This window comes from Quercus lobata, chromosome 2 (assembly GCF_001633185.2).
Source record: "Quercus lobata isolate SW786 chromosome 2, ValleyOak3.0 Primary Assembly, whole genome shotgun sequence".
Classification (NCBI taxonomy): domain Eukaryota; kingdom Viridiplantae; phylum Streptophyta; class Magnoliopsida; order Fagales; family Fagaceae; genus Quercus; species Quercus lobata.
Window position 1 is genome coordinate 95,024,400 of NC_044905.1, and position 12,485 is coordinate 95,036,884.

General features: G+C 35.2%; 3 protein-coding genes across 8 annotated transcripts; 1 reads left to right on the forward strand and 2 right to left on the reverse strand.

Annotated features, from left to right (window-relative positions):
- The first annotated feature begins 2,679 nt into the window (after positions 1-2,679).
- Positions 2,680-4,871, forward strand: LOC115959604. Of its 6 annotated transcripts, none has more exons than XM_031078066.1 (3): positions 2,680-2,820; positions 2,943-3,045; positions 3,318-4,871. In XM_031078066.1, exon 3 carries the CDS (start codon positions 3,325-3,327, stop codon positions 4,654-4,656), a length of 1,332 nt encoding a protein of 443 aa, XP_030933926.1. In that variant the 5' UTR covers positions 2,680-2,820; positions 2,943-3,045; positions 3,318-3,324; the 3' UTR covers positions 4,657-4,871. The 6 variants fall into 6 exon arrangements, with proteins under 6 accessions (XP_030933926.1, XP_030933943.1, XP_030933950.1 ...); XM_031078083.1 differs by having other exon boundaries at positions 2,943-3,012; XM_031078090.1 differs by having other exon boundaries at positions 2,947-3,012.
- A 776-nt stretch (positions 4,872-5,647) lies between these two features.
- Positions 5,648-6,508, reverse strand: LOC115973902. Its single transcript, XM_031094143.1, has one exon. The coding sequence runs from the start codon at positions 6,506-6,508 to the stop codon at positions 5,648-5,650; it is 861 nt and encodes a 286-aa protein (XP_030950003.1).
- A 1,651-nt stretch (positions 6,509-8,159) lies between these two features.
- On the reverse strand, positions 8,160-9,038 carry LOC115973903. The gene has a single exon (XM_031094144.1). The coding sequence runs from the start codon at positions 9,036-9,038 to the stop codon at positions 8,160-8,162; it is 879 nt and encodes a 292-aa protein (XP_030950004.1).
- Positions 9,039-12,485: the final 3,447 nt, after the last annotated feature.

A 12,485-nucleotide genomic window follows, 5' to 3' on the forward strand; every position in this document is an offset into this window, starting at 1 on the left:
AATGTTTTCTTATAATGACAAGTTTTATCTTTTAACCTCTAAGAAATGCAATGCAATGGCCAAAGGATACGTCCCTTTAATATTTTGTCTCTAATCAAATAAACAAAGGCTCATGTCCCCTTTAGGTACAGGTTTATATGGAATTCAATTGTTTTCAATTTTTTTTTTCTCTATAAGAAAGAATCATCAACCTTAACTAACCCAAAAAAAAAAAAAAAAAACCATCAACATTAATTAGAGTTATAAGAAAGAACAAAAATAGGATAACATTTAACAATTAAAGAGAATTTTTTTTAAAAAAAAAAATCTAAATGGCATTAACCAATGTGGAGTTTTAAAGAACTCTTGGTTTACCTAGAATATAATAGAGAAAATAAAAATGAGACTAATACTAATTCTAGGAAATATATATAGAGAAATAGAAATAAGGATGCTAATTAAAGAACATTGGCAATACCATCAATCCCGTTTGAAGATTAATCATAGCTCCACTAATTTGCTGACTTTCAACTTTTGGCTGGTATATGTTCAGGCATTCTCCAATGCTGTAAAATTCCTTATTGTTTGGGTTTACTTGAATTCCGGCAAATTACCTGATTAAATTAAGTGAGAAAATGAGCATAATGATTCTAGTGTAGGGGAAAAAAAAGATTAGTATTTTGGCATAAATAGAAGAATGTATTAAAATTCATAGAAAAATTGAGAGAGAAAGAGAGAGAGAGAACCTTTTTTTGAATTCCAGCAAACTACTTGATTAAATTAAGTGAGAAAATGAGCATAATGATTCTACTGTAGAAAAGAAAAGAAAAGAAAAGAAAAGAAAGGATTCCCAAAGATTAGTAATTTGACAGAAATAAAAGAATGTATAAAAAAAAATCATCGAAAAATTGAGAGAGAGAGAGAACTTTTTTTTGTGAGAGAAAACCATGCATAGGATGGAATAGATAGTTACAAATTTATCGTAAGAGAGTATAAATAAGAAGAAACAAAATAAAGGAAGATGAAGAGAAAGAAGAAGAATAATATTTATGTAGAGAGTAGTGGGGAGATGAAAAGAAGAATAATAATATTTATGTAGAGGGTAGCGAGGAGATGAAAATGTAAGGGTGGAGAAAGGTTGAAAAAAGTGTAAATATTAAAATAAAATAAAAAGTAAATGTTAAAAACAATTATAGGAAAATTGGAAAGAAAATGATAATGAGGTGGACACTAATGTGGCTTAACTTGAGCATAGTAACAATAAATGCTATGCTTTAGCTTTTAGATATATACAGATTTATTTTTACAATGGGTCAGGTTCGGCTCGGGCCATAAGATTTACAAATCCACCTAACCCGGCACGAGCTACCTATATTTAATATATATTTAAAAATATATAAAAACAAGTTTGTTATTTACTCTTTTGCCCCTTTTCCTAAATAAAATCAAAACTCTAAGTTCTCCTAATATAGTTTGTGTTAGTTTGGTGACATGCTAAGGATTATTTGGTTATAAATTTGTTTTTATTTATGGTGGTATTTTTCAAATGCTCAATTTAATAACAATAATAATAATAATAGTATTTAAAAAAAAAAAAAAAAAAAAAGCTGTCCAACCCAATCCAACTTGATCTATATGGGTTGCATCCTTGTAATTTGTTGGGCTGGGTTAGATTTTTTTAACTCACCATGGTGGGATGGGTTGAAAAAACCCTTTAGCCCGACCCAACCCGACCCATACACACTTCCACTTTCTTAGAGTTAGGGTATTAAGGCTGTGTTTGTTTCAATAGAAATTGATTTTTGGAAAAATATTTTCCTTATTTGTGGGTGTTTTGGGGTGCCTGAAAGTGTTGGTCAACCGAAATTTGTTGTTGGTTAACTATAAAATAAAGGCACTTCTAGCGTAAATTTTTTTCACCTTCATTTGAGGTCATTTCATTTTTCGTATCACCCAAAATTGATCAACAAAACCTCCACACTCCACCCCCAACCACCATCTTGCACTAATGTCCCCCGTTTTTGATCAACAATCACCACTGGCCATCACAGTTTTTTATTTATTTAACGATTTTTTTTTATATCTAAATTTTTTTTATTATTATATACTGGTCGCAGTATGATTCAGATTCTTATGCAAGAAAATCATATATCATATACAATATAATTCAAAATAATCAATAAAATATGCCAAACATAAGTTGTCTATCTAGGCTTTCCAAAAATAGAAAGTAAAGGCTCGTTTCGTTTAGAAATAACTCAGTTTTCAAAACTTATAACTCAAACCAAAAACTAATTACTCTTAACACAAATCTCATAACTCTTAACACAAATCTCACATTCACTCAAAAATTGCAAAACATTTGTTTGGTTTAAAAACTCAGCCACATATCTCATTCTAATAACTCAACTTTTTGCCAAAACTATGGACCCCATCCACTGAAAATCAGTTCTTAGATTTTGAAAACATTCAAATGTTGTTTCCGAATTCTATTACTCAAACTCAAATTTTTAAGTTTTGAGTGATAGAAACAAGTACTCAAAACCAAGTCAAATATAAAATATTTTGTGAGACCCATGTGTTTTGGAAACCCAGTGATGAAAACAGAGTGAAATCGCTCAAATTCAGTGTGATCCAAACAGGCTCTATCTCTATCCAAAGTCCAAACTCGGTCAAGCGTATATAAAGGAATTTGCCTAGTTCAAAACGGCTCCTCTTCTTTTCTTTTACACTTTCGCTCGAAGAGAACCTTGCGACTTTCCAAAGTGTTTTTTTCGAATTTTGGGGAGAAATCTCCAGTCCCCACTTTTCTGCTACGTTTTTTTCACTCAAAATCATCAGGTAATCTTGCTTTCTCTCCTTATTTTTTATTTTATTTTTTTTTTCAAGCATTGTTGCATTCATTTACTCTCACTTTTGGTTTTTTTTTTTTTTTAATCTTTCATGTCATGGAACTCAATAAGGCAGTGTCATTTGTACCCACCCTAAAGAGTAAACGACGAATACATGACCCCACCTGCGAGAATCCTGAATGTAATTCAAGAAAACTTCTAGTTCCCACTTTTGGTAATTGGCAAAACTGTTCTTTAGGTTCCTTCTTAAGATTGTGCCATATGGATTTTTCCTCAAAGATTGAAGTGTATTTTTTTATTTAAATAGTCCCATGACTCAATATTAAGTGAGAAGCTTAAGGAATAATACCTAAGATATTGTACCTAGGTATTGTCATATACAACAAGTATTTGACAAAATGCTAGACCATTGTGTGTTGAGCTTAGAGACTAGCAACCCTGCATCATCACTTCTAGCTCATGTTATATGACATTGACTGATCACAGGTAAATTATGGTACCTGGCCATAGGCGTACTGAATCTGCATCCAATGAATTTGATGAGTGTCGTTTCCATGACCTCGATGCCCAGACCTCATACCATGGTTTCTTTTCCAAACGTCGCCTTTATTTGGAACGTGATGTCACCTTGTCTGAACTCCAATTCACTTGTATTCCTCGTGTTTTTGAGTCTCGTGGATGGATTTCATTGACCTCTGGTTTTCCTGCACCACCCACGAATCTTGTACATGAGTTTTACTCAAACATCCATGACATAAAAGAGGATGGTTCTTTTTCTGTCAGGGTTCGGAATATCAGCTTTGAGGTCACTCCTGATTTAGTCTCCACAGTTTTAGGAATTCCTCAAGTCCTGGAGTCTCCATATCCATTCACTGCTGAGACTGCACCATCCCAAACAGACATGTTGACTCTATTCTGTGGAGAACATACCATTTGGCCTAATGGGATTTCCAAGGTTAAATCTGCATCATTTATCCCTGAATATCAGTGGCTGAACCGTATCATGTGCACCAACCTCTTTCCTATTGCTCACTTGCATACACTCAACGTACCTAGGGCTCAATTGTTGTATGCCCTCATCACTGATGTACCCATTGACATTTGTAGACATATTTGTCAAGCGGTCATTGATGCCTTCGAGTCTAACTCGTCGCGTACTGTACTCCCCTTACCTTGCATCATTACTCAGCTCATTGAAGCCCAAAAGGTTTCTATTTGTGCTCAAGATGTACGGGAAAAACCCTTATCTGCCTTTGGGAGTTGTACACTTCACCTCAGCTCATCTCATATGAAACGTGCAAGGGACAGTGATTTTGATTCCGATGATGACTTGGATCGGGAAATTGATGAGATTGCTAATGCTGTTCCTGCTGAGTCCGGACCATCTACTTCTGGTGCTCAGGCTGCTCATGCAAAGCCCTTATCTAAATGTGCAAGGCAATCTTTTTCTGATTCCGATGATGACTTAAATCGAGAGATTGATGTGATTGCTGATGTTGTTGCTGCTGAGTCCAAACTGTCTGCACCTGGTGCTCAGGCTGCTCTGGCAAAGCCCTTATCTGCGACTGGGAGTAATACAGTTCAGCTCACTTCATCTCATGTAAAACTTTCATACCACATTGTCTATGATTCCAATGATGACTTAGATCGAGATATTGATGAGATTGCTGATGCTGTGGCTGCTGAGTCTAGACCATCTACTTCCAGTGCCACACAACCTACGTTATCTAATATGATGAATCTCTTGCATCAGATTCTACCTCGCTTGAATCATATTGAACAAGATATTAGAGAGATTAAGGAGTGTCTGGCTAGAGCTCACTGAGACATCCCTTTCTCATTTTGTAACAAAAAGGGTAGAAGGTTTGGCTTTTAGGTTTCTGTGGAGTTAGGAGGTTGATAATTTAGTGATGTACTAGTGTTCTTTGTGAACTTGCTGGTTTTTGTACTTAAAACAGACTGTACCTTATACTTCTTGCTTCCTGTAGGTACTTATTATTGTAAATACACATATCAAATTTTGTCCATAATTTTCTTTTTTCTGATTTGGTCCTAAAATTCCGAAGAATTTAATATTCTTTTTCCCAACTGCCACTTCTATTTACTTTCAGGTGACGATGCTATTATTTACAAGTAATCATGCAATCAGAGCAATTTTGATCAATGATTGAAATGGTGGCATGCTATTTACCATATTTATTTCTTTTCATAATGTAAGAAACAAATTAGTCAATCCCTAAATGAATTAAAATATTGGGTTGCCCCTCAGAGAAAGGAATTCAAGATTTTTAAATTAGGGAACAAGAATTGAGATTGGCATGTAAATCAATCAACTTCCCAAAGACAATCAGAATCCTTACAGCTTTGATATCAATTATGAATTAATATTGTTTGGCTTAAGCCTTTCTGTCTTTACCGGTTAAATAATAATTTTTTTTTTCCATTGGGTCAACTCTGTTAGGTGGACAAGCTTAGCCTTAACCAGGTTCAAGCATTGCATGCTTTCGACTGTTGGACAACCTGAGAATGTGATATCATTTAAAACAGATTTATCTTCATATTTTCTATCCAAAATTGGAGGCTGACAAGGGTATTTTGATATCAAGTATACAAGAGTTAAATAAAATCTGGTACTAAAAATTAATGATCTAGGAAGTGAGATAAGCAGCAAGAAATAAGTGAGAAATTTTTGAGGCAATGAATAGCTTTAGAATCAGAAGTGAAAATATATTTGTCTCATTCATGTACAAGTATATAAGCTGTTTGATTTTGTAATTCTTTACAGACAAAAATGAATGCCCATGAAAATTTTTGGCCTAGTGGTTGAGGATGTTCAGAAGGGAAACTCTAGTTTTGACAGTACTCCTAGAAAGGCATTCAAGCACGTCTTCAAGATCTTGAATGTTTAATTCCAACTTCCTAAGCCAGGTCTGCACATTACCATTAAGCAAAGGGTATTTGCTTGGCTTGTGACTGATGAGAGATTGCAATGCTGCATCTACCATCTCAAACTCATTTGCATCTGTCTCTTCACACTCACATGCCACTCTTTTGTGGTGAACTAGCTTGGAAACCAAAGACCAGCTACTTGACTTTGATTTAGCAATAAAAGTCAGCAGGGATTCAAAGCCAATTAGAGTTGCAGCTTCTAGGTCTTTTAACAGGCTAATAATGAGAATATCTTCAGTGTTGTTGTAATTAATCTTAGTTTGCATGCCCTTTAAGATCTTCTTCATTGACTTTTTTACTCCCTTCCTTGATGCCACGTATTTCTCAACCTCCCTCCTGATCTCCATCTTATTGTCTGGTCTTCTGCGCAGAGTTGATTGGAGTTCACGTGTGCATTCCTTTGTTTGCAACAAGGCATCTCTTGCCATATCACAAACTTCCAAGAGCCTGAGAGATCCATCCAACATCTCATTAACCAATTTCTCACACTGCTCTTGGGCTAAGGCTTGTGTGAACGGCAGTAGGAGCAATTTATCAACACAATCATGCAAATCTTGAAGGCCATTTAGCTTCTGGCATATTGACGTTGATGATGAAGAGGTTGCTTCAAGTTCTCTCAATCTGCTCAATTGGTCATGGAATTCTGAAATGAGAGGGTGTGTTCCAGTGGGTAAGCTGTTAGAGCGAGTGTGTTGATGGGATTTTGAGTTGAAAGTAGAGGCAGCCATGTTTTCCTTCAACAAGAATAGGCCTTGCAGTTGAATGTACAATTTGGTTTAGTAATTTGCAGTGTCATCCCTTCAATATATATTCTTTGAGGTTAGGGGGACATGAGGAATCTCGTCCTCCTGAAATATCAATTAGTCATGACATGATTGAGATTGGGATCTGGATCTGGATCTGGATATAAACACACCCTCAGCAATGTTTTTGCAATGTCTCCCTCTAACCAGTTCTCCAACTCATTAAATAAATTCTAAAATCATATATACAATATGTTGCAAAATAATCTATAGAATATGCAAAACACGAGTGATGTTGACATACATTGAAATAATCTCAGCAATGTTTTTGCAATGTCTCCCCTAACCAGCTCTCCAACTCACATTCAATTACTTTTAATTCAAAAATCGCAATGGAATCTTCCTGACTTTAATTAAAATATACGATTTAACAAAGGACAAGAAAAGGCAATAGCCATTATATTTAGCCTACATGCCTGCCTTCCAGGTAGACAGTAGTCTGTACCCCTCGTGCACACATAAATATCATTAAATTACCTGTTTCATGCAATGCAAAATCTGGAAAATTTCTTCAGTGTACATAGTATTGGTCTTCCTAGTACTACATGCTTTCTGTAGGTTCTTAATTATATACACATGTATCAAAGTCTTTCATACTCTTTCTATGTCCTGAATATTAATATGCTTACAAGATAGAGTATGTCATGGTCAATGTTATTTCTAATGAAACTTTAATTTCTCCCACATTTAGCGGCAATGTTTAGTGTTTAGTATATCTGTACCATGTTGGAGCTTCTATAGAGCTTCACTTTGTCCGCAAGCTGCAGCTCCTGCCTCTTATCACATGTACATGTATAACTGTAAACGCTAGTATGCTGGTTAATGATTTAATCAATTTGATTCTTACATCACTTTTGTGCTATAGGCAGGCAATATCTGGATATGTGACTTATCCATTTCTGTTCATAGTGTAGAAAAATTTATTTATTGGGCTGATTCATTATAAACATGGGATGTCCCTGCAGTGAGGATTTTTAACTGCATTTGCACATGAAATTCAAGTAAACCATGTGATTCTCAATGATTTTAGATGTGTCCTCATCAGTTTATATGAGACAATTGGAATATTGACAGCTCTGATGTCTTGTTGTCCCGTCTGTTTTTATGTTCAACTGCCTAAAGTGGAAGAGCCTGGTCCTTAACCAGATTCAAGCCCTGCATTCTCTAAATGCAAAGAGTTATATGTTGAGCAGAAATTGGAACCCATAGGCTGGATTGCTAAAATATTCTAAGGGACCAAATTTAAATTTCAATGACTCATACTACCTCCTTCTATTAATTAATTTCACAAGTTCTTATGGATTGAAAGTTGACGAGAGATTTTTTATTTTACGAGGTATTTTGTGAGAACAATATCCTAGAATTTATAAAAATTGAGCCATTCATGTGCTTGAAATGAATACTCTTAGAATAGAATTCAGTAGTGACATGAGCAAATATTTGTAAATGGCAGTGGATTGACTTTGAAGTAGAAGAGCAAATATATGTGTTTTGCATTCATGTATTTATAAAAATTGAGGCCTATCAACTTGTACAAATTTACAGACAAAAATGGATGCCCATGATGATTTCAGGGCTAGTGGTTGTGGATGTTGAGAAAGGAAACTCGGATCTTGACTAGACACCTAAACAAACATTCAAGCACATCTTCAACATCTTGAATGCTTGACTCCAGCTTCCCCATCCGGTTCTGCACATTCTGAACGTGGATGGAGTAATCAGATTTTCTTGTCTTGTGACTAATGAGAGTTTGTAATGCCGCATCTACCTTCTCAAATTCATTTGCATCTGTTTCTTCACCCTCACATTCTATTCTCTTGGGGTGTACCAGCTTGGAAACTACATACCAGCTGCTTGATTTTGATTGCGACTTTTGTCCAGCTATGAAGGTCAAGAGCGATTCAAAAACCAAGATAGTTACTGCCTCTAGTTCTTTTAACAAGCTAACAATGGCAAGATCTTCATTTTTCTTAGAGTTCAAATTAGTTTTCATGCCCTTTAAGGCCTTCTGCATTGCCTTTTTTACCACCTTCCTAGAGGCCAAGTATTTTTCAACCTCCCTTGCAAGCTCCATTTTACTGCCATGTCTTCTGCGTAGGGTTGATTGAAGTTCATGTGTGCATTCCTTTGTTTGCAACAATGCATCCTGTGCAATACCACACACATCCAAGAGCTTGAGAGACCCATCCAACAGCTCATTAAACCATTTCTGATTCTGCTTTTGGGCTAAGGCTTGTGCAAAAGGCAACAGGAGCAAGTTATCAACACAGTCATTCAAATCCTGAAGGCCAATTATTTTCTGGCTTAATGATGCTGATGATGAAGTGGTTGCTTCAGAACATCTCAATCTGCTCAATTGGTTATCGAATTCTGAAATGAGTGGGTGTGCTCTGGTGGGAAAACTGTTAGAGCGAAAATGGTGAAGGGAGGTTTGGTTGACAGGAGAGGCAGCCATGTTTTCCTAAAACAAGGAAAGACTTCTTGCAGTTGAATGTACAATCTTGTGTTGCAATTTGCTTTTCCATAGTTAGCAGCTTCTCAATATATATGATGGGGTGAGGTGGACATAAGGAATCACAATATTTTCAAATCAATGATTTGTAACATGATTTTGATCTGGACCTAGACACACTCTCAGTATTGTCTATGCAGTGTCTCCCTCATGCCAGCCTTCCAACTCAGTATCCAATTATTTTATGCTTCTTCTCTTGCAGGAGCACCTTTGCAGAAGATAGCCCTACATATTGAATTGGGAAATTATCTGTTAAATATGCAACACATAAGCAGTGTTGACACCATCCCTTCTAACACAACAAAGGGCAAAGCTCGTCTATCCAGTTTGGCATGCCTGCCTTCCTGGGAACCAAAGGCTACAGCACGACACTTATTAAATTGCTAGTGATGGTCATGGTTATATATGGAAGAACTTCTTTGTTTTGTAATGTAATTTTTTCTATAATTCTGATAATTAAATGGTGTAATTATGTTGTAATATTGTTATATTATAGTTGCACACATAACACATTGCATGGTGCTTTGTATGGTGAAAGATAAATTAACAATTTATGTAATATACATGCTTAAAAGGAAGATGGTACAGACTTGATCCAATCTTAAATTCATTGTTGTCCCTTTTGTTTCTTTCTCTCTATATGTAGATTTTTTAAATTAGAGGGAAACTTTAATGTATATCTCCCCTTGTTTTGTATGCAGATTCATTGTTTTTTGTATCGTAGTCATTCTTGGAACAACTTCATATATTTAGAGTATCTAAAATCACAAGTCAAATTCTGTTACTTTTTATTGGGGAGATCAAACCTTTGGGAGACTCCAATTGAGGCCATCTTCCAATCAATAACACTTTTTGGACACAATAGTTTAATGAGGATCAGGCCATCTTCCTTGTTCTGGATTTTACTAGCAGTTGTAAGGATAATTACAAGCACTCTATAAACAAAATGGTAACTTATTGATTTTCTAGTCCTTACTAGCCACTGTAGCTATTAAAAAATATGTAAACAATTTTTTGAAGTTAAAGACTCAAGGTGTCGAATCTCATTATTCTCATAATGGTGAAGTTATATGTTGCGTTCAATAGCAGTTATTCAAGTGTGTGAATTCTTGCAAATAAAACTTGTTTACTAATAAGCTAATTCATCACTTCCAAAAATATCCACTTGTCTTCTGAAGATTAGGAGTTCAGCTAAGAATAAATAACTCTACTATATGTTAACTAAACCAAGAATTTATTTCTTGTAATTGAAAATTTTTTGCAGCATAAAAGAAATCCAACAAATAATAATGCCCAGTTGTAAATTCATCTCGTTACATACACTTATTTTTTGGGAGTCAGGGTATTAAGGGTATGTTTGTTTCGACAAAAATTGTTTTTTAGAAAATATTTTCCTCATTTGCAAGTGTTTGGGGTGACTAAAAGTATTGGTCAACCGAAAATTGTTTTTGATTAACTATAAAATAAAAACCAACCGAAAATTGGTCTAGCAAAAAATGTTTTACACTTCCATTTGTGGTCATTTCATTTTCCGCCTCACCCAAAACGCATCGACAAAACCTCCACACTCCATCCCCCAACCGCCTAAATGGCCAACCACCATCCCGCACTAATGTCCCTAGTTTCCAGTTGCCAACCACCATCGATTATCAATCATGATTGTTTTTATTTAAAATTCTCATTTTTTTTTTTTAACATTTACACTTTCATTTGCAATCATTTCATTTTCCGACTTACCCAAAATTCATCAACTAACCTTCACACCCCACCACCCACTATTAGCCACCCAGCCACGACCACCGCCCACTAATGTTCCAAGTCCCTAGTCACCAACTACAGCCGCCAGCACCAATAGTTGATCACGTTTTTGTTTTTTTTGTTTTTTTTTATTTAAATCTAAAAATCTCCTTTTATTTATTTATTATTATATGTGTTTGAAAGATGAAAAAATGTGAAAGAGTAGTGGAAAATATATTTTCCATAACATTTTCAAGAGCTAGCGCAACTAAACACTTGATTTTTTTGGAAATTATTTTACGTTGAAATTATTTTCCAAAAAAAAAAAACCTTAAATATTTAAATTTAATTATGATAACTTTGTGTTTTATCTCATTATGAATCAATTAGGCCTCTCGAAGCTATAATCAATTATAGTATGCAATTCTGTTTACATGTGTGATTCCAAAATCTAAATATATAGTGGCCAGGGATATGGTGTTAAAATAAACCAAGGTGTTTATCTCAATATGATTACCCAAAAAAAAAAAATTAAAAAAAAAAACTTTTTAATACATTTTTACTTAATCATTTATCAAAAATTAGTCTCTTCTTGATTTTTCATGATGAATGGAGACTTTTGGGGCTCTTTGCACTGTCAGGCCAGTCATTCAGTAATAAATGCGACTGTATCAGGTAGGTGAGCTTCATTAATGTGGAGGTGACTATAGAATCATTAGGAAGCTTCCTTAGACAATCTCATATGTCCCATAATCCTTCCTTGGAAGCTTGGATAATGCTTCATCCTAATCGACTCGATAATTGTCTTATCCTTGAATGGGGTTCTAGTCAAATTTATGTCCTTGGACTCAAGGTGATATATTGCTCACTTGGGGGTCCGAGGTTTGACTTTGACTTTGTCTTTAGGGCTTGCCCTCAAAGGCTTGTGTTGGGCTTATTTCGCCCATGGCCCAAGTGGCCCAAGGTTGTTTGGGCCTTAAATGAAACCATCTCCTTACAATAGTCGCCATGATCTCACACCCATTTACTTCATGGGATGAGATCAAGGCAAAATACCGGGGGTCGCTCCGAAATTTCGTATTTGACATTGATGAGTGTAGCAGTTTAGAGCATTAGTATCAGTATGTGCAAAAGTTTCTTTCTCTTTTACAATAAAAACCTACTTTTTCTATTTTACACAATCAATTTGCAAAAGCACCCGCATCAGACTATCTATAATACACCATTTTTTATTAAAATAATACTTTTTCGCCTTTTTATTATTATTTCCCTTACTCGGCCCCACCACCTTACCTCACTTCTCTAAAACACTCTCTCTCTTTCTTTTTCTCCTTCTTTCTACTTGCCTCTTTCTTCTTCTATGTTTTTCTTCTTCAGCATCTTCTTTCTTTCTTCTTCTTCTTCTTCTTTTTCTTTTGCTATTCTTTCTTTCTTCTTCTTCTTTTTCATTTCTAAAAAAAATTGTTTCTCTTTCTCCCCCTCTCTTTCTCTATCAAATCAGTGCTCTCTTCAAATCTGAAAAAAAAAATCTCTCTACCAAGCTCAATACACTCATACTCTCTCTCTCATGGCGGTAGCAAGCTTGGGTTTTGGGTTGATTTGTATTTTGCCAAAGGGGTTTTTTGTTGTGTTTTATTTTGAGTTGATTTTAAG

Coding starts and splice junctions, on each gene's coding strand:
- LOC115959604 (XM_031078051.1), top strand. CDS start 3,325: ATGGTACCTGGCCATAGGCGTACTGAATCTGCATCCAATGAATTTGAT.
- LOC115973902 (XM_031094143.1), bottom strand. CDS start 6,508: ATGGCTGCCTCTACTTTCAACTCAAAATCCCATCAACACACTCGCTCT.
- LOC115973903 (XM_031094144.1), bottom strand. CDS start 9,038: ATGGCTGCCTCTCCTGTCAACCAAACCTCCCTTCACCATTTTCGCTCT.